General features: G+C 41.2%; 3 protein-coding genes and 1 long non-coding RNA gene across 4 annotated transcripts in view; 1 reads left to right on the top strand and 3 right to left on the bottom strand.

Annotated features, from left to right (window-relative positions):
- Positions 1 to 23,868, bottom strand: part of LOC115689802 (universal stress protein A-like protein) — a 49,511-nt gene that overhangs the window by 4,811 nt on the left and 20,832 nt on the right. The window lies entirely within an intron of this gene.
- On the bottom strand, positions 5,215 to 5,771 carry LOC130137796 (uncharacterized). The gene is made up of 2 exons (XR_008816237.1): positions 5,633 to 5,771; positions 5,215 to 5,552 (listed from the first exon to the last, which is right to left on the bottom strand). It is a non-coding gene; the product is annotated as an uncharacterized LOC130137796 (long non-coding RNA).
- On the top strand, positions 17,836 to 20,307 carry LOC115662030 (endonuclease 2). Its single transcript, XM_030584202.2, has 9 exons — positions 17,836 to 18,031; positions 18,132 to 18,303; positions 18,882 to 18,989; positions 19,083 to 19,138; positions 19,250 to 19,333; positions 19,405 to 19,497; positions 19,611 to 19,678; positions 19,837 to 19,910; positions 19,999 to 20,307. The coding sequence occupies exons 1-9, from the start codon at positions 17,921 to 17,923 to the stop codon at positions 20,091 to 20,093; spliced, it is 861 nt and encodes a 286-aa protein (XP_030440062.1). The 5' UTR covers positions 17,836 to 17,920; the 3' UTR covers positions 20,094 to 20,307.
- Positions 20,355 to 22,264, bottom strand: LOC115662029 (uncharacterized). The gene is made up of 4 exons (XM_030584200.2): positions 21,827 to 22,264; positions 21,231 to 21,322; positions 20,978 to 21,096; positions 20,355 to 20,719 (listed from the first exon to the last, which is right to left on the bottom strand). Exons 1-4 carry the CDS (start codon positions 22,050 to 22,052, stop codon positions 20,641 to 20,643), a joined length of 516 nt encoding a protein of 171 aa, XP_030440060.2. The 5' UTR covers positions 22,053 to 22,264; the 3' UTR covers positions 20,355 to 20,640.

The following is a 23,868-nucleotide window of genomic DNA, read 5'->3' as shown; positions in this document are numbered from 1 at the left end:
TTTATTGTTCGATCGCTTGGCTTCCCCAACAATTGGTATCAGAACTAGGCTTGGCTGAGTTAAAGCGAATCGATGGCGGTAGAAGAAGGAAAAGTGAAAATCGACAGATTTGATGGGAATGACTTTGGTTACTGGAAGATGCAGATTGAGAATTATCTATATCAGATGAAATTGCATTTGCCCCTGTCTAGGGAGAAGCCAGAGACGATAAAGCAAGCTGATTGAGAATTGATGGATAGATGAGCTTTGGGTATTATTCGGCTGACGTTGGCTCGTAATGTCGCGTTTAACATCGTGAATGAGAAAACCACTGCGGGTTTGATGAAAACCCTGTCGGACATATACGAGAAGCTCTCTGCAATCAACAAAGTCGACTTGATGCAACGTCTGTTTAATTTGAAGATGAGCGAAAGGTGTGTCAGTTGCTGATCATGTTAATGAATTCAATGTGATCGTTAGTCAATTGAGTTCAGTTGATATTGACTTTGAAGATAAGGTACGTGCTTTGATTCTATTATCCTCATTGTCTGATAGTTGGAATACTACTGTTACTGCTGTTAGTAATTCCTCTGGATCGACAAGTTTGACGTTTGATATTTAATTATGAATGAAGACATCCATAGAAGAAAATCTGGTGAACATGTATCTGCTGCTTTAGTAGGTGAAAATAGAGAAAGAACTGGTACACGTATTAGCGGGAGGAGTATGAACTCAAATAGACTTAGTAAGTCTAGGACTAGTGGTGTTGTCTGTTGGAGTTGTGGCAAGAGACGACATCTTAGAAGAGATTGCTTTAAGCTGAAAAACGACAAGGGTGAGGGAATTAGAATTGAGTCTGCGGATGATGTTGCTGCTATAGCAGATAGTAATTTGGATGATGCTGATTATGTCTTGTCTGTCACTGATAATTCATCGTTTGATGGATGGATTATGGATTCTGATTGTTCTTTTCACGCTACACCAAACAAGAATTGGTTTACTACTTATTAGTGCATGGATAGTAGTAAAGTACACTTGGGGAACAACGCGAAATGGAATGTTATTGGTATTGGTGATGTTAGAATCAGAATGCATGATGGCATTGTGTGGACATTGACTGGAGTAAGGCAAGTTCCAGAGTTGAAGAAAAATCTAATTTCCTTGAGTGCCCTAGATTTAGCTGGGTATCGGTATTCTTCAGAATGTGGAGTTCTGAAAATTGTTCGAGGTGCCTTAGTAATAATGAAAGGAATCAAGCATAGTGGCATGTATAAGCTTCAAGGTGAGACAGTGACGGAATTCACTGCGGAGACATTGGATGTATTTATTTGAGAGTATGAATTGTGGCATATGCGTTTGAGGCACATTAGCGATAGAAGCCTAAAGGTTCTAAGTGAAAGAAATTTGCTATGTGATTATGTTGCTAATGAACTGAATGTGTGCAGGTGCTGTGACTTAGATCAATGACAGAAAGTGCAATTCGGTATGGTTGTTAGAGAAACCACGGATATTGTAGAATTAATTCACTTGGATGTTCGCAGGTTGTCACGATTTCCTTCGAGAAAAAGTGCCAGATTTATGCTAACAGTTGTTGATGACTACTCGATGAAGACTTGGGTGTTTGTGCTTAGGCACAAGTTTGATGCTATTGTCAGGATCAGGCAGTTGAGAGCTTTGATCGAAAAGGAGATTGGTAAAACGATCAAGTAGGTGCGGACTGACAATAGTATGGAGTTTTGCTCGAAGCTGTTAAACGAATTCTGCATGACGGAAGGCATAGTGAAACACCGCACTAGTGCCAATGAACCACAACAGGTTGCAGAGTTGATGAGCAAAACGTTATTAAAGACAGCCCATAAAATGCTCTCTAGTGCTGTTGTGGCTAAGAGATTCCTGGTGGATGCGCTTAGTACGACGAGCTACCTGAAGAATAGATCCTCATCGACTGCGATTGGATGTCGGACTCCCGAAGAAGTGTGGTCAAGTAACGTTACTGATTATTTTGTTATTAGAATATTGTCCATGTTATGTTCGAGCAAGTGATGGTAAGCTTGATGGAAGGGCAAGAAAGTGCATGTTCCTAGGTTATGCACAAGGTGAGCGGGGCTATAAGTTGTGGTGTCCAGAATTAAATTCACATGTTATCAGCAGAGAAGTTATGTTTGACAAGTCTCCAGTACTTCTGGCAAGGAATGTTTGTGGCAATGTTCATACGGATCTGAACGGTGTTCAGCTTAAGGTGGAGTTGCAACCAGAAACTACTGAGGTAACGAGTACTAATGAAGTAATCGACACAACACATATGGTGCTTATAGCGAGATGGAGCCTATTGAGCCAATAGTTGCTGTAACTGTTGATATTGACAAGGTGCGTATTCGATCTCCTGACAGATATGGATGCAACGATGGTTTTGTTTTATCTGCAGTTAAGGAGGTTGTATCGGAAAATCCTTGTGGAGCAGTTAAAGGTGCATGTGGAGTTGGTATTCTGATGAGATCCACGGCTCTGGCGAAGTTCAAACGAGGCTTGGACTTGAAAGATGTCTATGGCTGTTGAGTCCATCGAGGGCTATGGAAGAGTAGTAGCGAAATTCGGATTCTATTGAAGCGATTGTGACTTAGCACAAACGTCAAGCTAAGGTGGAGATTGTTAAAATATGTCTCGAGTTTGACCCCATCGTACGAAACCCGATCCAAATAAAGAATGATGAACAATCCTTGAATTCTTTATTTTGAAGCCACGATTAATAATTGGTAATTGGCCTTGGATAGATCCAAGTTTGTTGAAGCACATTCCGTATAAGAATTGGAGTTCTGTGTTCTCAAACTGAAAAGTCCACATGGACTTTATGTTGGACTTTGACTTGGTCAGCATGGTTCACAATAAGAAGAAAGAAAATATTCGGATATTTTTTTTTCTTTAAGTCGGCCAAAGAAAAGAAAACAGAAAAGGAAAGTTGGGCTAAGCATGTCACGTGGGTTTTCCTATTCTGTGTTGAAGTTGGCTTCCATGGGTATATATATTATATGTTTTCTCCTTTGGTCAAGATAGTCGCAAGATTGGTGCAGACCTTTGGGGTATTCTCGAAGTGCCACATTCTTGAGTGCTTGTTATTCCGCGACTGTCAACAGAGAGGGAGAAATATTGAAGCGCTGTTTCGTCGAGTGCTTCTGGATTATCTCCGTGGGCAGTGGGTTGTTTCGTTGGTTACAAAGAAGTCTTGAAGTGTCGCCGTTGATGTGAGTCTTGAAGCTCTGTTTCGTTAAGCGCTTGGTGTGGGATTTTCTCCATGGAATTATACCAAGAGTTCAAGTGTTTGTAGCGATTAAATCTTGTGGTAAGATTTGTGTATAATTTCTTCGTGAGATTGAGAAATTATTTCGTGAGGAATTGCGGGGCTAAATACTGCGTGAGTTATTGGGTGTAATTGGGGCTTGAGAAACACTTAAAGTGCTTGAGTGACTCGAGTGTGGTTGTAATCTCTGTTGTATCTCTTGATCTATAGTGGAATTCCGTGCTGCTCTACCCGTGGACTTAGGTCACTATGACCAAACCACGTAAATCTGGTATCTGATTTATTTTCTTGTTCTGTCAAATTTATTGTTCGATCGCTTGGCTTCCGCAACAATTAGTATGAGAGCTAAGTTTGGCTGAGTTGAAGCGAATCGATGGCGGCAGAAGAAGGAAAAGTGAAAATCGACAGATTTGATGGGAATGACTTTGGTTTCTGGAAGATGCAGATTGAGGATTATCTATATCAGATGAAATTGCACTTGCCCCTGTCTGGGGAGAAGCCAGAGACGATAAAGCAAGCTGATTGGGAATTGTTGGATAGACAAGCTTTGGGTGTTATTCAGCTGACGTTGGTTCGTAACGTCGCGTTTAACATCGCGAATGAGAAAACCACTACGGGTTTGATGAAAGCCCCGTCGGACATGTACGAGAAGCCCTCTGCAATCAACAAAGTCTACTTGATACGACGTCTGTTTAATTTGAAGATGAGCAAATGTGCGTTAGTTATTGATCATGTTAATGAATTCAATGTGATCGTTAGTCAATTGAGTTAAGTTGATATTGACTTTGAAGATGAGGTACGTGATTTGATTCTATTATCCTCATTGCATAATAGTTGGAATACTACTGTTACTGCTGTTAGTAATTCCTTTGGGTCGACAAGTTTGACGTTTAATGGTGTTCGAGATTTAATTCTGAGTGAAGACATCTGTAGAAGAGAATATGGTGAATATGTATCTGCTGCTTTAGTAGATGAAAATAGAGGAAGAACCGGTACACGTGTTAGTAGGAGGAGTATGAACTCAAATAGACATAGTGAGTTTAGGACTGGTGGTGTTGTCTCTTGGAGTTGTGGTAAGATGGGGAATCTTAGAAGGGATTGCTTTAAGCTGAAAAATGACAAGAGTAAGGAAATTAGAGTTGCGTCTGCGGATGATGTTGCTGCTATAGCAGACAGTAATTTGGATGATTCTGATTATGTCTTGTCTGTCACTGATGATTCATCGTTTGATGGATGGATTATGGATTATGGTTGATCTTTTCACACTACACCAAACAGGAACTGGTTTACTACTTATCAGTGCACGGATAGTAGTAAAGTACAGTTGGGGAACAATGCAAAGTGCGATGTTATTAGTATTGGTGATGTTAGAATCAAAATGCATGATGGTATTGTGTGGACATTGACTGGAGTAAGACATGTTCCAGAGTTGAAGAAAAATCTGATTTCCTTGAGTGCCCTAAATTCAGCTGGGTATCGATATTCTTCAGAATGTGGAGTTCTGAAAATTGTTCGAGGTGCCTTGGTGATAATAAAAGGAATCAAGCAAAGTGGTCTGTATGAGCTTCAAGGTGAGACATTGACGGAATTCGCTGCGGAGACGTTGAATGCATCTGTTCGAGAGTCTGAATTGTGGCATATGCGTTTGAGGCACATTAGCGATAGAAGCCTGAAGGTTCTAAGTGAAAGAAATTTACTATGTGATTATGTTGCTGATGAACTGAATGTATGCAAGTGCTGTGACTTTGATCAACGACGGAAAGTGCAGTTCAGTATGGTTGTTAGAGAAACCACAGATATTACAGAAATAATTCACTTGGATGTTCGTAGGTTGTCACGATTTTCTTCGAGGAAGAGTGCCAGATTTATGCTAACAGTTGTTGATGACTCACGGATGCCCAACTACAGGAGTTTAGATTGAAGGACTACACCGTATGCTCCGAACATAATTGAACTCTATGAGCTGCTCGTGTGGAAGGAAAGAGCTGAATTGACATGTGCAAAAATTCTTCCTCGTGGATGTCTATCCTGAAAGTAATTTTCGTAGCATTTTTCTTTCCCTTTCCCTGTCTGTCTTCATATTTTGAGCTCAAACGAGGGGTCTCAGCAAAAGGGAGGGGTCTTTAACCAAGTACTCTATCGCCACTTCTTCTGCACATCAGTTGGCCTCCTCATGACGAACGAATTGGACAAACTTAGATCTAATTTCTGGTGGTATACGGATAGGACGATAGTTCTTGTCTAGCCAAACAACCGTAGCCTTTGCTTCCAAAAAAGGCTGTAGAACATGTAACAAAAATATCTCAGCGCCAAGACAAGATCTAGTATGATATAGCAAGATGTAGTTGATAAACAGACCTCGTTGTTTGGCAGCCTGAAAATGAAGTGATCAAAGTATAAGCGAGCGGCCGATGAGTTAGAGATCCTCACCTTTACAACAATCCTGTCCCCACTCTGGTCGCACAAGAATGGATAATAAAACAACTAGTCATTGAATATTGAATGACCGGCGGGCGGCCAGCGACCGGCGGCCAACGGTGGTGACCGGCAATCAACTTCCTCTCCCACGGAAAATATTTTCCCTCCCATGGGCAATTTTGCCTTCAATTTGGGGGAAAATGATTTTCTCTTTGTGAAAAGAGGAAATCATTTTCCTCAAAACAATGAAGGATTTGGGGGTGGGGAAGGAAAATGTTTTCCCACGGAAAACATTTTCCGCCCCCGAACACCGGAAAACGTGAAAAATATTTTCCGGAAAAATATTTTTCCTCAAACGAACACAGCCTCAAAGTGGGTCATTTTATCAAAAAAAGGTCTAAAGTGGACATAATATCAAATAAGGGCCTAAAATGCCAAATTAATTTTAAATAGGGATCCGAAGTGCCCAATTAGTCTCAAGTAAGGACCTCTGTTCACCGGTCGGTGAGCATTTGACCGGCGAACTCAGGCCCTCATTTGAGATTAATTGAGCATTTCGAGTCCCTATTTGAGACTGATTTGACACTTTAAGCCTTTATTTGATATTATGTCCTCTTTGAACTCTTTTTTTAGAAAATGACCTCACTTTGGGTACTGGTTTGAAATTTTCCCCAAAAAAAAATATTAAGACCCGGTTCATGGGGGATGACGTGGAAGGCGATGATTGGTCGTGCGTTGCGGGACTTTCCCGTCCATGTCAGAAAAGGGGCGAGGGGGTCTTTATTTAACATTTTGGAGATGGATGCAGTGGCGTGAGGCTACGTCATTTTGTCGTACGATGAGTTTTCCAGAAACGAGCGCAAAATCTGACCCTATAATAATTTCGGTATGCCAGCGGGACGGATCAAATTTATGGTTTTCAGGTTACGGACAGCTCCGACCATCTAGACACCGACACGTGGCGGGATATGGTTGGCTGGTCAAACTCCTGAGGTACTGAGCAGCCATCAGTTTTTAATAAATGTTGCACCGTATATAATTTTGGGGCTTATTGAACCGTACATATCCAGGTAAGAAATTTTAATTGGACAAGTGCACTATAAGTCCTAAAACTTGTCACAAAAATGCGTTTGAATCCTAAAATTTGCAAAAAATTCAATCGAGTCCTAAAACTTGTAACAAAAGTGCATTTGAGTCCTAAAGTTAACACCGTTAAATTTGTTAACGGAAAACGCTGACGTGGCGCTTATTAATCATTTCTCTCTCCTACGTGGAAAATGGTTTAAGCAAAAATGTCAACGTATGCAAAACGACGTCGTTTTTGGACGTCCCCCTTTCTTCTTGAACGTCTCTCTTTCCTTTCCCCTGCGTCGTCTCCTTCCTTCTTCCTTCTGAACGTCTCTCTGAACCGTATGCTCCGATTCAACCTCTGCCGGAACAACATCTCTTCTTCTTCTTCTTCTCAAATCGATGTCCTCTGAACCCTAAGCCCAGAGTCGTCGTCGTCTTTCTCTCCATCTAAACGAAATTAACACTTGGTCTCCCTTTGAACCCTAAGCCCCAAATCAAGTTCGACGATCTCGAGTTCCCTCGTGATTTGGGTCTCCTCGCGAGCTGGAGTTCGACGCCTATCGTCATCTGGAGTTTAATCGTGATCTGAAGTTCGTAGAGTTCGAGTTCGAGTTCTCTTCTTTGTCGATAGCGAGTTCGTGCGAAGACCTGTCCTGCGGAAGTCTCGACGGCGGATCGAGCGGCTTCGACGATGGAGACGGCGACGGCGACGGGGACTCCTCCTCGCGCAGGTATTGCTCTCTGCATTATAGCATTTTGGTATCGAGCGGCGTGTGTTTCTATTCCAGTTTGGTTAGGACCTGCGTGTTTGGAGCGATTCGATTTGCGCTGCGATTTGCGATGAGGTAGGGTAGGGTAGGATAGCTGTTTGCCCGAAGGCGCTCTCAAGTTGATGCACAATCAACTATTAGTAGTCATCCTCCGTCCTCATTATAATGCTTAAACCTCTACCGAAGAGCATGATGAGTCAACTGAGAGTGATGGAAACTCAAAGTGCTGCTTCCGATATCTTCATAATTGATTCAGTAGACATGTGTTAGATTTTCCATTGATTGTAGAAGTTTAGGTTACTTGGGATCAGTAGACATAAATTCAGCTTCGGAGTGTGCTGATGTACACACCTTTCTCGCAGTAAGATTCTTTGTGAAATTGAGATTGAACTTTGACTCCTGTTTTCAATACATGAAGTTCAAACAGATAAGAAGTCCACTATGCTTTGACCCTTAATTTGCGTTGTGATTTGCGATGAGGTAGGGTAGGATAGCTGCTTGGGTTTCTAATTTCAGTTCACGACCGCATGAGAAATGGTTCTTGTCTCGAGTTTTTGATTGGTTTATGTAGAGCTGAGCCTTGACTCGTGATATTAGCTTCAAATGTTTCTCTTCTGGTCCTTATTAGTGAGTTGCTTTACCATATGGTGGAAATTTTGTGTGTCGAAAGATTGAGGAATTTTGATATACTTTTTGTGGGGGGTAAGAACAGCATTGGTGCCAAAACTTGTGTACGGAGGCCACTTTGGTGCCAAAAGTTTCAATCGGATCACTTAAGTGCTAAAAGTTGTGAAAAACGATCACTTAAGTGCCACTTCGCCGGAAATCCGACGTGGCATTTTTTTATTAATTTCTCAAGCTGATGTGGCTCGCTGGAGGCTGATGTGGCTCGCCGGAGGGTGATGTGGCTCGCTGGAGGCTGATGTGGCTCGCCGGAGGCTGATGTGGCTCGCCGGAGGGTGATGTGGCATTTCTTTTCTTTTTTTTCCTTTTCTTTCTTTTTTCCTTTCTTTTCTTTTTTTTTCTTTTCTTTCTTCTTATTTCCGATGGCCGGCGTCCGGCCACCGGCCATGGCCGGCCTCGCCGGGTGTCGCCTTCCTCCAGGCGAGGCCCGGCGAGGCAGCCGTGGCCTCAGCGAGGGCCGGCCTCGCCGGATCTGGCGAGGCGAGCCCTCACCGGGGCTCGCCCTGCCCAGGCGAGGGTCGAGGTCGCCTGGGCAGGGCGAGCCCCGGCGAGGGCTCGCCTCGCCAGATCCGGCGAGGCCGGCCGGCCCTCGCCGAGGCCACGGCTGCCTCGCCGGGCCTCGCCCGGAGGAAGGCGACGCCCGGCGAGGCCGGCCATGGCCGGTGGTTGGCCTCCAGCCCACCGGCCATGGTAGAAGAAGAAGAAGAAGACAGAAATGAAAAAAGAAAAGAAAAAAGAAAAAAGAAAAAAATCAGAAAAAAATATTTAAAAAATTGAATTATACATATGGAAATGCCATGTGTCATTAAAATTTAAATATAAAAGCCACGTATTAAATTTGGTCGGAATTTCTCGCCGTTGGCACTTAAGTGATCGTTTTTTCTCCGATTTGGCACTTAAGTGATCGTCGGCGTAAACTTTTGGCACTTAAGTGATCCAAATGAAACTTTTGGCACCAAAGTGGCCTCCGTACACAAGTTTTGGCACCAATACTGTTCTTCCCCCCTTTTTGTGGTGTATACTGTCTGTCAGATTCTTCCTAATTATATATGAAATTTTCGACTTTGTTATCGTTTTCTAGAGTTTCTTCTCAATTGACATATGATGCCAAGCATGAACCATTTTGAGAAAGATTGTGCTAATGTAGTTTGTTGTCTGAAGATACTGATAATATACTTATATCTGGAAAGAATCAAAATACAGGTAATATAATTCAATTAGGTTCTTATAATATGACGACTAGAAGAATGAGAGTGCCAACATCTGAATCAAGTGTTGTAACTCCTAATGAGGTCGAGTCGGAGCCAACATGCTATTGTGGTCTTCAATCACCAATTCTTACAGCAAAGACAAGGAAAAACGCAGGAAGAAGGTTTCATGGATGTGCTAAGTTTGATGGTCCGGGTTGCTGCGATTTCTTCGTGTGGGAATTTTCTAAGTCTTCCATAGTACCTTGTTTCTAAGTTTGTAAGTTTGTAAGACTAGTTGTGGGTAATTGAGATGGGAATGAAATCTAATGTTATCATGGATTATGTCCCTGTTGATCATATAACAATGTTCAAGATTACCCTATTTTTCGATTGTTATGTTCGATTAGTTTGTTCGCAATCTGAACTTCGATCTTGGATGGCCAAAATAGGCAATCTGATCAACCAACCATGCACTCATGCAATTTAATAACATTGTCATTGGCCAAAGTTGGTGCTAACGTATTCTTAAACATAATGAGTATACATTTATACACCTAAACTAGGCTTTCCCAAACATAGAAAACTATCGTTTACATGTTGTTCTAACAAATTGGTGCATCGCATTCCGATTCCCACACCCTGACATGTATCTAAATTCTGTCTAGATAACTCTCGTTTACATGTTGTTCTATACAACTGCTCGTACAAGCCCAAGTTGAGCAGAAACACAAAAATCAGGCTATAGCAGACAAATAGCAACTCGAGCACTCTTTGATACTGCGCGTACTGATAACGATTGATGATGAATATTCTGTTCAACAAAATGTCTGCACTTTCAGTGTACTAAAGGCAAGTAGCAACTCAAGCACTATCTGATACTCAACATACTGATTAATGATCGAGAACAAAAGCTTCTGTTCAACAAATGCCTGCATTAGCTTAGCGAAAATGACATAAATTCACCTAAAAAAATAGAAACTTGATTAGGCTTAGACCAAAAGTTGTCCAAAAGTTGTCTGCCAAGTTCCGAACAAACAAAGCTACATGTCTCATACAAAAAACCAGCTGATAATTGACATAAATTCACGTAAAAAAACCATTTTTAGCAAATATGTCAATCCAATTATATGGTCTTTGGAGGTCGAGCAGGTTCGACCTTCACATTATTCATAATTCTTGGGCTTTTCCATATATGGTCCTACAACAATAGGCTTTGGAGGAGTTGTTATAGCCTGAGATGACTGAGGCTGGGACTGGCCTATGGTTGTGATAGTGGCTTTGGCTTCACCGCAATATGCTTTCGAGGAGCTGTTGTAGCATGAGATGACTGAGGCTGAGAACTCGCTTGGGGTTGTGACGGTGTTGTTCGCTTTACACCATGTTTTTGAGCTGTTGTAGCATGATATGACTGAGGTTGGGAACTAGCCTTGGGTTGTAATGGTGCCTTTCGCTTTACAGCAACATGCTTTCGAGGACAAGTTCTTAATTGCCGAGGTTGTGCACTGGCTTGGGGATGTGCCTTTGCCATTGAAGCAGCTCCTAGAACTTCATAGCAGAAAAGAATCTTGCAAAAATAATGAACATGTGAAAAGTAAAAAAAAAATAGTGCAGAGATAAAATATTTGGAGCAAGACCGATGACCGAATCAGATGATGAAGAACACATTCTGCTGCACAAAGTTTTCTAAACTTGCAATGACCAATGGAGAAGTAGCTGATTCACATTCCGAAATAGGATAGCATGATTTGGCTACTACGAGAAGGGTGCGTACATCAGCACACTCCGGAGTTGAATTTATGTCTACTGATCCCAGGTAACCTAAACTTCTACAATCAATGGAAAATCTAACCCATGTCTACTGAATCAATTATGAAGATATCGGAAGCAGCACTTTGAGTTTCCATCACTCTCAGTTGACTCATCATGCTCTTCGGTAGAGGTTTAAGCATTATAATGAGGACGGAGGATGACTGCTAATAGTTGATTGTGCATCAACTTGAGAGCGCCTTCGGGCAAACAGCTATCCTACCCTACCCTACCTCATCGCAAATCGCAGCGCAAATCGAATCGCTCCGAACACGCAGGTCCTAACCGAACTGGAATAGAAACACACGTCGCTCGATACCCAAATGCTATAATGCAGAGAGCAATACTTGCGCGAGGAGGAGTCCCCGTCGCCGTCGCCGTCTCCATCGTCGAAGCCGCTCGATCCACCGTCGAGACTCCCGCAGGACAGGTCTTCGCACAAACTCGCTATCGACAAAGAAGAGAACTCGAACTCGAACTCGAACTCTACGAACTTCAGATCACGATTAAACTCCAGATGACGATGGGCGTCGAACTCCAACTCGCGAGGAGACCCAAATCACGAGGGAACTCGAGATCGTCGAACTTGATTTGGGGCTTAGGGTTCAAAGGGAGACCAAATGTTAATTTCGTATAGAGGGAGAGAAGGACGACGACGACTCTGGGCTTAGGGTTCAGAGGACATCGATTTGAGAAGAAGAAGAAGAAGAAGAGATGTTGTTCCGGCAGAGGTTGAATCGGAGCATACGGTTCAGAGAGACGTTCAGAAGGAAGAAGGAAGGAGACGACGCAGGGGAAAGGAAAGAGAGACGTTCAAGAAGAAAGGGGGACGTCCAAAAACGACGTCGTTTTGCATACGTTGACATTTTTGCTTAAACCATTTTCCACGTAGGAGAGAGAAATGATTAATAAGCGCCACGTCAGCGCCACGTCAGCGTTTTCCGTTAATAAATTTAACGGTGTTAACTTTAGGACTCAAATGCACTTTTGTTACAAGTTTTAGGACTCGATTGAACTTTTTGCAAGTTTTAGGACTCAAACGCACTTTTGTGACAAGTTTTAGGACTTGTAGTGCACTTGTCTCAATTTTAATTTTCAAAATAGTGACGTGCGTAAGCACGAGGAACATATTGTTTTTTGAGGACACACTCTCGTAACTTGCCAAGGGAAATTTCTCGTGAGGAAGGAAACGAGAGGCTCGGAATCTACCAACTCGGCTTATCCTTTTAAAATCTCACTAGGCATTCATTGGAGGTAATGCCTAGGGCTAGCCTCCTATAATATGCTTATATAAATGGAGATATAATGACGAGTTGCCACCGTGAAAGGCTAATTCAAATGTATTAATAGGAATGATGAATATCGCGTATCGGTTTTGGTCAACCATTTCCAAATGAGAAATGAACTCAAATGCTCTTTACGTGCCTTACCTAATTGTGCGAAAAGCTTTTTTTTTTTTCTTTTTGTATGTCAACCACACGATGCAAATGCTTTGTCTTCAAAAGCACTATATCAAGAAGCATAAAAAAGAGGATAAAGAAGCAAAAAAAAAAAAAAGAGGGGAGAAACCTTATCGAAAAAGGATAATATGTATAGGTTTTGCCTATATATATCCTCAAAAGGCAGTATCAAGAACAACTCACATTCCATTCCAAAAAATAAAACATCTCTAATAAATTGAATAAAAATGTACTTAACCCAATTTTCGAAACGATGCTTTTGCTAGTGCTCAATTCTGAGGTCCCTACCTCATCAATTGAGCTTGAGCTAATCTTCTCGTATTGATTATAAAACCTACATCTACAAATATTTTTTTTTTTGTTTGCCTTACGACAACATTGCGTCTGGCTTGGAGCTCTTCACTTCGTAAACCTGTGCAATTAATAACCCCATGCGCAACTTTCGGGACTTATCCGATGCAATCGTGATACCCGTGCTGCACCCTTGCAAGGGAGCTTATCAGCTACAAGTGGCGCAAGTAGAGATAGTTCGAATTTTCTCTTTGCCCTAAAAAAATAGTTTTGCTCTTGAGATTTCCTTAAGAGTAGCCAATAACATAAAGATGGTGGTCCTAAAAGAGAGTTCAATTTCACGACAGCGCTGTTGAGGCACATTTGGGATGCTCCCTCGTGGGGGGGTTTTTGCATCAAAGAAAGAATCAAAAGTAGGGAGGAATATGCTTTTGAGGCTTGCCATCTCCAGGGTTTGTCCCACTGCCAAACAAGGGCCATGAGGTTGGTCCCATGCATTAGCAAGTGCGTTTGTCCTTCTTATTTTAAACTCGTGCACCCTCAAAATTGTTCATGGATGAAGATATCTTAGCCTATCATTAAGCCAAACCACGATAATAGCTATTAGGGATGAGTACCAATCTCGATCCAACTTGGAAAACAGACGGACTAACCGGTTCCTAATTCCCAAAATTTGTAATTGAGAATAACTGATCCGGCTCCCGGTTCCTTGTACACAGCTAGACTGATTGGACTAGGCTGGAATACCTTGATATTCTTCTTCTTCTTCTTCTTCTTCTTTTGTAATTATGTTTCTCTTTCAAACTAAAGAGTACATCGTTTTCCTTAATACACATTATTGTAGAAGCACATAGGCATCGGATGACTGAAAGAGGTTGGCACTAGTAGTGATGTTACCGCATGCGGATGTAACTTCATTGATCATTGTTCTCTAGGAGCGTATTTGTGTTAATCTATGAACCACGCAATACTTCCGATGAACAGTGGCACTTACTATGTAGCACGCAATACTTCAGATGAATAGTGACACTTCTCGGTGCATGATCCGTGTATAGGCTCGTATGACAACCTTGTAAGTTGTAATAATCTTTCTATCTAATAAAAGAACAATACGATTCTGGTGGCAATCATAATTGAAGAAACAAAAATTAATATAAAAATTCTGCATAGTCGGTTCCGGTCCATCTAAGGAACCGAACCAGATTGATTGATCAAGTTCCCAGATGAAAATAGTCAGTTCCCAATTTCATGAACAGGGAAACGGTCCTATCATGTCTAGTTTCAGAGCAGGAATTGACCCACTCTAAAATCGATTACCCCTAATAACCATCATGATCGACCCTCAATTCTATAGAGATTTGGAGCAAATAGGTTGGCCACGATTGTAATAATTAAAAACTTATATTAATTATTAATCATTGACTAACTACTCCCAAAAGAGGCGCAAATTAAAAAGAAAAAGAAAAGGTCCAAAAAACAATGTGGACTATGACAACAAGCACGAAATTGATTAGTGCGGTCCACCTGTCAGCTTTGTATTAGGTAGGAGGTCATTGAAAATTGGACTTAACGTCCCCATCACCAAGCCAACAATCAAAGCCTTGCTCTTTTCTATCATTAACAATTCTAATTATGCGCACTTAATTGTACAACTTCTTTATCTCTTGATTTATTTTGGTAACATAATGGAGTACCATAAAGTAAGTGCTAGGAATAATTAAATAAAAAAAGGTTTAATGATCAACAACCACTCCTCTCAAAATGGCAAAATTAAGGTTAGCTTTTGTAGCTGATTATTGCCTGGCTTGCTATCTACGAAGATGGAGATGAAGTACTTCATGTCGGTGCAACAATGGGGTTTTTGCCGTTAGTATATACTTAGCTTTCAGGAAATTTCAGAAGTACACCAATGTATAGTAAAGTCATGGCACTTGAACTTTAGATCACGAAGCATCATAATGTTGTAAATATTTTTAGGACGTTTTATGACATATTTTGTACTTAGTTACAGCTCCACGTAATAATGTTCTAGTGTACATCAGCCCTTGTGTGCGTTCTATCGTTTGTTCACCAATATAGCTAGGGTTTCCCCCATCCCTAATTGAAGGAAATTTTCTCCAATTAGTTATTTTATTGGTTGATTGAATGAATTGGCATTACCTACCTTTAGTTCTAGTTGAATTTTCATACGGGTAATGTCAATAATATAAGCTGTAACTCATAAATTAGAAGCACGATTAGAGGAACTTTACCGAAAATATAGCCCAATGTTTTTCACAACAAAATCATTTTAGCATAATATGTTTTTGGGTCAAAACACTTTGTTATATCTAATTTTTTTGATGGGGTAATTATGTTTTTTTTGTTTCAATTTACTTTATTTTTATAATTGAACTCTCAATCTTTTAATTTATGACGTCGAGTCCTGTAACTTGTAGAATATAATCAAGTGTTTGGAATCGATACAAATAATTACACTGCCATGACCTTACTTATAAAGGGAAAAGTGTTTAGTCTAGTGATTAAGTCTAATAAAAAGATGATAGAAGAAGTAATTAAAAATATTTGAAATTGAAATAAAAGAAACTATTTTTTTTGCTAAAAGAAATAAAAAACTATTAACAAGTACCACAGAGCTACCTACGACTAACCAACAGCGTTTGCCGATCTCGGGCAAGGTTGGGCCTGTGCCTGGCACGACCCGTCAATTTTCTTTTTTAGGTAAATTAAGCATCTTATTTGACAAGTTTTCATGTTACAATTTATACAAATTGTAATAGATTAGCTTTCACTCCTACATGATCTATGTTTAATTATTTATGTCTCTAATATATATCTCTTTTTCGATACTTTAGACTTCTATTAAGTAAATGAACTAAGTTTTAGTGTCCTAAAGTTGTGTAGGAAATTCCTACGGTTGGGCAGTTTTAGGGTTGGGCCAGTCCAACCTTGAATAATCCACGTCATTGAATAACATGAATAATAATTTTTTTCCAAATTGAACAAATTAAAAGGATTGTTATATCTTAATTTGAGTTGAATATCTTATGTAGATAATCCACTTGTAATTTTTTCTTGTTCACTGTTCAATCGTGTCACATTAGAAGCCAAATCGGCAAATTCCGCGAACTTCAATTAATGAAATAACAACACTGAACATTTTCATATTGTCCATAGACTGAAATTGAGTATGTAAAAAAAGTTTAGAGACCACGTTGAACAAATTAAAAATTCAGCGACCGCATTGCACATTAAGTTAAAGTTTGGTAATCAAGTTGAGCAAATTAAAAGTTTAGGGACGGCACTAGACATTGGACCAAAATTTAAGGACCATTTGTGTCATTTTTCTCTAAAGCAGCAACAACAAAATCTCCACTTACCAAAAGCATCAACCCATAAAAGAAGAGCACGTAAAAAAAAAACAATAAAAAGTTCAAAAAACATAACATAAAATATGAATTATGGTCACCTAAAAACAAAACAAATAACAAATATAGTTAAAATGGGTTTGGTTGGGGTCGGTTCGCCGGTTCGGTTCTAGGGTCCACCTTGGACCGGTGCGCACCTCTAGAAATTCCACCTTGTGTTCCTCTATCGTTTGTATTAGTTCTTCTCTTCATCTTCTAAGAACTTTTACTCATGATTGAACAAACAATTGTTAAGATTTTCACATAATTTCGTGTTCTTTATTTTAACATAAAATGACCATGTCAGCAACAATGTGAGTAGTTTATAATTGTATTGACGACCAAGAATTCGAATGCACAAATTGTACCATTTAAAAGATTCAGTTGCACAAATTAGAAGTTCGATGACCCATGTGATGAGCACTAATCGCATAAGTTGAAGGAGAGAGAGAGTCGAATGACATTTCCAACGCACTGATGGGCCATGGCACTGTAGTTTGCCATGCCAGGCCCGACCCGTTTTCTGAGTGGACCGTGCCATGGGCCAGCACGTCCCGAGATTTGTTGGGCCAAACCCATGTTTTGATGTTTGGAATTTCAAACGCAATATTCCAAGTTTTGTGGAAAGATATTATGCACCAATAGAGACAAGTGTTCTTCGACATTTTGGGATAGGATCAAAATGAGATGATTTCTTCGTTAAGCTTTTTCCGGTCTGGACATGAATGGCCTACTTTCAATATGATTGAAGGGATAGATTCGGTCTTCGTGCACGAAAAACTAAGAAACAAGAGATGGAAAGGGTAAGAAATGGAAATCCTATTGCCTTGATTTCTTTCTTCTTTTTCCCGTTTCAAATTTGCCATTTCTACACGCATGCATTGGAGGAAACAACAGCCCACACACGTTTTCCTTTCTTAAGATCATTAAGATCTTGTAATAAAATCAAGTCCATGAAGACAGAATCCCTTTCGCCGAAGAACCGGCATCAGTTGTCACTTTAAGAGCCCACAGGTATGGCGACGTTCCTTCAGTCCCTCAAATCCGACACTTCAACGCGACTCCTTACCTTCCCAACCACGTAATCATGTCGTACTCGTGAACTAAGTTTCGTAAGGGCAACTGCATGACATCGCTAAAGCGCAAATCAACCCTATCTGATTCATCAAGTTAATGACATATCTGAATGGACCCGGATTTATTTACTTAATGGGTTTCGCTCCATCGTCACAAAAAGAAAAGAATCTGTAATATGTGAAGATCCATTGCCATATTTGTCTGGTAGCATGCACGAAAATGGACAGCATTGATGTCTGTATCAAGACATTTGATGGGGCACGCAGCAGCAATCCATGAGATTGCTCAGTCGTACAGTTCACACCAACCCCAGCACCCGGAACCGTTAAAGGAGGGGCTCTTTCCTTTTCGGCTTTCTCCTTTTTTATCTTCCAGTTCCCTTATATATGACAACACGAATCACAATCACAGCAGCATATAAGGTGAGTCAGTCTTGAGTCCCACATTGCCTGTTGCTTCCCAGGTAAAGAAAATGGAGCGCCACAGAGCTCAAATGGCGGCTTTCGTGCTGGCAATGTCGATCCTTCGAGTTGCTCACGGCTGGGGGATTGATGGGCACTATACCATTTGCAAGATTGCTGAGGTGAGTTCATCTGTAACAGCGCAAATGGGCTCGCTCAGCGCGTTGTGCTTTATGGTTATAGTTTAAGTCTGTACGGGTTTCGGGATTTTGTCGTGGACAGTCTCGGTTGACCGGAGCCGCGGCGGACGCGGTGAAGCAACTGCTGCCGGAGTCGGCAGAGGACTTGGCGAGCGTGTGCGCGTGGGCGGACCGAGTGAAGTTCCGTTATCGCTGGTCCTCAGAGCTTCACTATATCAATACGCCCGACAACCTCTGCAAGTACCAGTACAGCAGTATGTCATTACTACCACAACTCCCTTTTTTGTCTCTCCCCTTTGTCTGTGGTTGAATCGTTTTCCCTTACCAGGCCACTCCTAGAATTTCTTGTTAATGTTGTAGAAAGAGTAGAAACACATGGATGAAACGAAAGATCAATCTTCGATATCTTTACATGACAAAAAGTCGCCAAGATTAAATTTATGCCACAGCAACGGTGGCTTTGATTACGTTTGAGGTCAAAACGACACAATCCCTCTTGTAAAGAGAAGTCTTTACGTGAGTGTGGTATATGTACTGAACTGAACCTAGACCAGATCGGACAGGGAACCGACCAAATTAGACGATTCATATTCAGTTTAGTATATGTACTAAGTTCACAGGATAATTTTTCCCTTAAAAAAGCAGACTTCTTCCATCAGAACTGTTTGCATGTAGTTTTATAGCCTGGACATACTCAAGATATGTCACCCAAGGAACTAGACCGTGATTTTGTCGTCTCTCTATCTCTTGAACGAATGTAGTTTCGAAAGTACCAGAACGGTGAGTGTCCTAAGAATCATCAAGAGCCTGAGAATTGGCTTTACGTGTGCAGGGGACTGCAAGGATGACAATGGAGAGAAGGGACGGTGTGTTGCAGGAGCCATCAACAATTACACCTCCCAGCTTCTTGATTATGGAAGCAATTCTATTCGAGCTGCATGTAAGATTTATTTAATCATCGTTCCCCCAGTCTTTTTCTCGTATTTTGTCTGGTCGATCTCACTAAGCAACTCCTCCTTTGAACTTGCAACAGATAATCTTACAGAAGCACTCATGTTTCTCTCTCATTTCATGGGAGACATTCATCAGGTACACAGCTTCCTAAAACGAGATGCGGCATTGTATGGACATATATGCGTGTATTCTATATCACGAAACGCACCACCATCTAAGTTTATTGTTATGCCATGTTATGTGCAGCCTCTGCATGTAGGCTTCACCTCAGACAGAGGGGCCAACACCATTGACGTCCGCTGGTACACCCAGAAACAAGTCCTCCACCATGTATGCAAACTCCATATATGCTAAAGTTTAATGCTACGGCAGAATTGCGATTGAACTTGTGAATTGTGCAGGTTTGGGATAATAATATAATTGAGACAGCCGAAGAAAGATACTACAGCTCCAACGTAGACGGCCTTGTCGACGCGATTCAGCAGAACATCACGGTCTCTAACATATGCAACTTTGCAGATCTATCGAATGAACTTTATTATTTTTTCGAGAGTTGAATGCACTGAGATGGACATTTCTTTTCTTACTTTGTGATGTTCAATGACAGAATGAATGGGCAGATCAAGTTAAAGACTGGGAGACCTGCAGTTCTACCAAGCCACCTTGCCCAGACACGTACGTTAAATAACCACACTAGAGAAAAAAAATAATTCTACAATCTGTTGAAGAATTGTCGATGTTTCCATCATCAACTATCACATGTTTCATAAATTTGTTCTAAGTCAGCAAATTTTATCTATCATACACTGGATGAGAATGAATGAATGTCACAGATATGCATCCGAAAGTATCACCGCAGCCTGTCAGTGGGCATATGAAGGTGTGAGTGAAGGTTCGGTATTAAAAGGTACACGATTCTACTGCTAATAGTTGGAAGATTCTTCAGACAGTCTTCATAGCAAATGACTAACGATAAGCATGCTATTATCTCGCAGATGCATATTTCCTGTCCCGTTTACCAACCGTTCATCTTCGGTTAGCTAAAGGGGGGGTTCGACTCGCAGCCACTCTAAACCGCATTTTCAAGTGAGTGGCTTCAAGTTATCGTTGAAATTATGGGACTAAAAGGAGGATAAGGTGAAGATGTAACGCATATTGGAGTAACAGAGAGCTATCACAGACTACAATTGCAGTTCATGCTTGTATAGGTGGTCAGGTGCTCATATCTTACTACTAAGCATCTTCTTGTGTTGAACAACTGTTCAGTCCATTATCACTAGATAAAGACATTCTGTCTATTAATATGTTTATCAAGAAAGAAGTCAACTCACCAGATAGAGAAATTCACAGATACAAAATGAGGTGCAAAAGTATAAAGGGAGTGGAACAATATCGTACAGCTTCTGATTGACAGGTGTGGATGAGACTACAAGTATAGATTGTTAGTCCCATCGCATGCAACAACAGACACAGAGGGAATGAATTTATAACACAACCACACTCCATATATTTTCAACAGCCAAGATATTTTAAACTAGATCAATGGATGAAACCCTCGCCTGTGTGTATCCTTTGCCTTTGACATATGCAAACTGTCAATTAGATTTTAACACAAACATGTACCAACTTTCCTATCTTTAGTCCGCCTTCTTCACAACAAGAACAGGACACTTTGCATACTGAACACAGTAATTGCTCACGCTCCCAAGAATAGCCCTGTAAATTAGAAAAAGATAGAACATCACATCAACAAATTGAGATAGAATGAGAAGGATCCTTGATTAAATCACATGCAGTTCCTCATCTCCATGGCTCTGGCTCATGTTTACCGTCTGAGTTTTATTTATACTAGCAAATGCAGAATATGTCCGACTGGGGAGTGGCACAATGTAAATCAATCAGGCATGAGTAATGGAAGTCAGAGGAAAACAATGACATCTCCTCTGCCTCTGTTAATGTAGCTATGAGACTAACCGTTTGATCTTTCCAAGTCCGCGGTCGCCTAAAATGAGAAGCGTGACATTGTTCTTTTCAACGGCATCACATATTGCTACTTTCGGATCCCCAACTTCTGTAATAGTCTCTGCACTAACCTGCAATTTCAAAACAGAGTGCAAACTCAAATTCTTCACAAACAAGCTCATTCCAATGACTCCAAGCGTGTCCTATCCTGATACTCACGTTGGTTCCAACATGAACAACAATCAAAGGGAATTGTACGAATTACCCCTCGTGCAGCGCAAATTTCCTTGGCCTTATCCAAGAAAGCCAGCGTAAGCTTCCTGTGTTGCTCTCGGATGGAATTCACAAAGTCTGGAGCTGTAATTGCAAACGCAACATCCAACTAATCCTTCACATATTGTAATATACGAAAAAAAAACCTTTAATTTTTCAATGCAAACTACAAGGAAAACTGTTTTTTTCTTTAATTGAAACCGAATACGTATGTATCCTGCACGCTGCGACAAGCTATAAGTTCACCGGGTAGAACCAGAGTGATAACAGGGGAATAAGAATCATTGACAACCTTCAGTCAAGCTAAGCTGATAACAAAATCTACCTGATTATGAAACCTCAACATTAATGAAAATCAAACCACATTAGGACCTACCAACCCGAACACGAACGAATGGAGAGAAACGAAGTTCGAATAAGCGTAAAAGGAACGATATTTCTAGAGAGAGATAGAGATTAGTATTGGGGTTTAGAGGCAGAAACAAGGCAGTACATGCGAGCAAGGCCGAGATTAGCAGCGAAGGAGAGAGAGAAAGAGAGTGTGTGCAGGGCAGTACATGCGAGCAAGAGATAAGTTTTGGGGTTTACCGGCAGAAACAGGGCAGTACATGCGAGCAAGGCCGAGATTAGCAGCGAAGGAGAGATTCTGCGGAGAAGGGGGTTGAGCCATGAAGACGACGAGCGGCGAGCTCAAGAGCGAGTCCTTGAGGTTGTCGAGGGCCCACACGAGCGCGTGGTGGCTGCACTCGCTCTCGTCGATCGCCACCATCACCTTCCTCTTGTCCACGCCATCCATCGCCACTACCTCCGCCATATCTCTAAGGTTTAACGACAAGAACCTCGGCTACTACCAACAGAAAAAGGGGGACGACGATGCACACCGAACGGTGAGAACTTCCTGATCGAAACCGCCGGCTTTTTGTCTCGTACGACGAGTTTATGAGCGTGTGAACGTGCCAAAAGGGTCGAAAGAAAGACGGTGCCTCGGTGGTTTTCGAGGTTCTCGAGATGAAGCGATTGGTCCGTCATGGTAGTTGGGAAACAGGAGGCGGTTTTCTCTTTTTTTCTTCGAAGGTCAGAACAACCAGTCCGACTTCGGAGTTTCGCGCCTACAGTGACGAAGACGAAACTAGAGACAAAATGGATAAGCCTCTTCTTCGCTAGCGTTTCGTTTTCTTCTCTTTTGCATTATTTCTTATCCTTTGGTTTGCTCTTGCCACGCGGTTTGTCTGCAGAAACGCCACGAGCATGTTCTTCTCCAGCGGCGAAAATCCATGGAAGGATGGGAAAAATGGCAATTTGGATTATGCAAGTTTGTCTCCCATATGGGTTTCCCCCATAAAAGTTAATCTTTGTGTCGCTCTGTACGCCTCACTTTAGTAAAGCTCGTGTAAAAATGCTCGAGATATTGTAGGCACGCTTCTGGAAGCGCACGCAACGGGCCGTAACTATACCAATAATTTATGTGATGTAGAACTTTGCTCTCCTTTTGTACGCCATTTAGTTCGAAAGCGATTGAGTTCCAACGACAAAACGAAAGAACCGGTAGAGATCATGAGGATTTTGGGATGAAATTGACGCAGATTGTGAGAAGGTAAGTGGTAAACCGAAACAGAGTAAAACTTCGGGGCAAATATGAAGCATGGTGCAAGTTTCAGGGGAGAAACAGAGCCATCCTCCTTCAGTTATGCGTAATATGTTCTTTTTCGCCACTTGACGTGTACCAAATGAACATTCACCATGGATACATTCAGACTATGTTGACAGCGAACCGGGATGGATTCTCTTTCTATTAGGAGGAGCAATGTCGAGAGCTAGGAATGCAACATTTGTCCATTCCTGTCTCCAATTCTCTCATTTATGTCTGGACTAACGATTCATCTGTTCAATCAACTTCAAGACCATTGAAACATATCACGGTAAGTGATAGTTCTTGTCCTTGATTTCTATATCTAGACTAGTTATCGAGTGATTGCTAAGCTAGCCATTGTCAGTGTTGAAACCTGATGAAATATGTCATCACTGTGAATTTGGAGTTTCTTTAGTTAGATTCTAATGGCATCTGCAAATCTCCCTCGAACATGTATAAGTGGTACTTGTGTTTTACACTCGATAAAAGGCGCTCTATTTCTAACAGTAGGCATGACAACATCTAGCTCCAAGCTCTGTTCCTCATTCCTTTTCTCTCTCATTTCACGATCAATGCTCCTTAAAGCATTGGATCGGACAGCTAAGGAAAAGGATAGATTCAAGCTCCTTCCAACTCTTTTTTACGTGCACCGATCTTTTGAGATGACCCACTCATACTGCATAGACTACTCTTGAAACCATTAAATTGGCTAAAACAATGCTCTCTGCTTTTCTTTGCAGGAGCGACTAATATGCTCCTTTTCAATCTAATAAACTGAAGAAGAAAATCAGGCTTGCTCAAAGCTTTTCGAGGGTCAACTTATTCTCTTCTTACAACTGCGAATGTGGAGTAACGTCCTAACCAGGAAACCATGTTGTCTCACTGGTGTCTGCAAGATATTTTATTGACTAGAGAAAGATACTCTTCTGCATAGAACATGACAATACAATCAATGTTTAGAGCATTGTTAATCGAGATAGTGTTTGCTGAAAAGAAGATA

Source organism: Syzygium oleosum, unplaced genomic scaffold, assembly GCF_021117445.2.
Source record: "Syzygium oleosum isolate NSW1041296 unplaced genomic scaffold, Sole_v2.1 Sole_v2.03, whole genome shotgun sequence".
Lineage (NCBI taxonomy): Eukaryota > Viridiplantae > Streptophyta > Magnoliopsida > Myrtales > Myrtaceae > Syzygium > Syzygium oleosum.
Note: the sequence above shows the minus strand (reverse complement) of the source record. Positions and strands in the feature narration are given on the sequence as shown.

Coding starts and splice junctions, on each gene's coding strand:
- LOC115662030 (XM_030584202.2), top strand. CDS start 17,921: ATGGAGCGCCACAGAGCTCAAATGGCGGCTTTCGTGCTGGCAATGTCG. Junction 19,498..19,610: donor CGATTCAGCAGAACATCACG/GTCTCTAACATA, acceptor GTTCAATGACAG/AATGAATGGGCAGATCAAGT. Junction 19,679..19,836: donor AAGCCACCTTGCCCAGACAC/GTACGTTAAATA, acceptor TGAATGTCACAG/ATATGCATCCGAAAGTATCA.
- LOC115662029 (XM_030584200.2), bottom strand. CDS start 22,052: ATGGCGGAGGTAGTGGCGATGGATGGCGTGGACAAGAGGAAGGTGATG. Junction 21,097..21,230: donor AAATTTGCGCTGCACGAGGG/GTAATTCGTACA, acceptor TTGAAATTGCAG/GTTAGTGCAGAGACTATTAC. Junction 20,720..20,977: donor GGACTTGGAAAGATCAAACG/GTTAGTCTCATA, acceptor TCTAATTTACAG/GGCTATTCTTGGGAGCGTGA.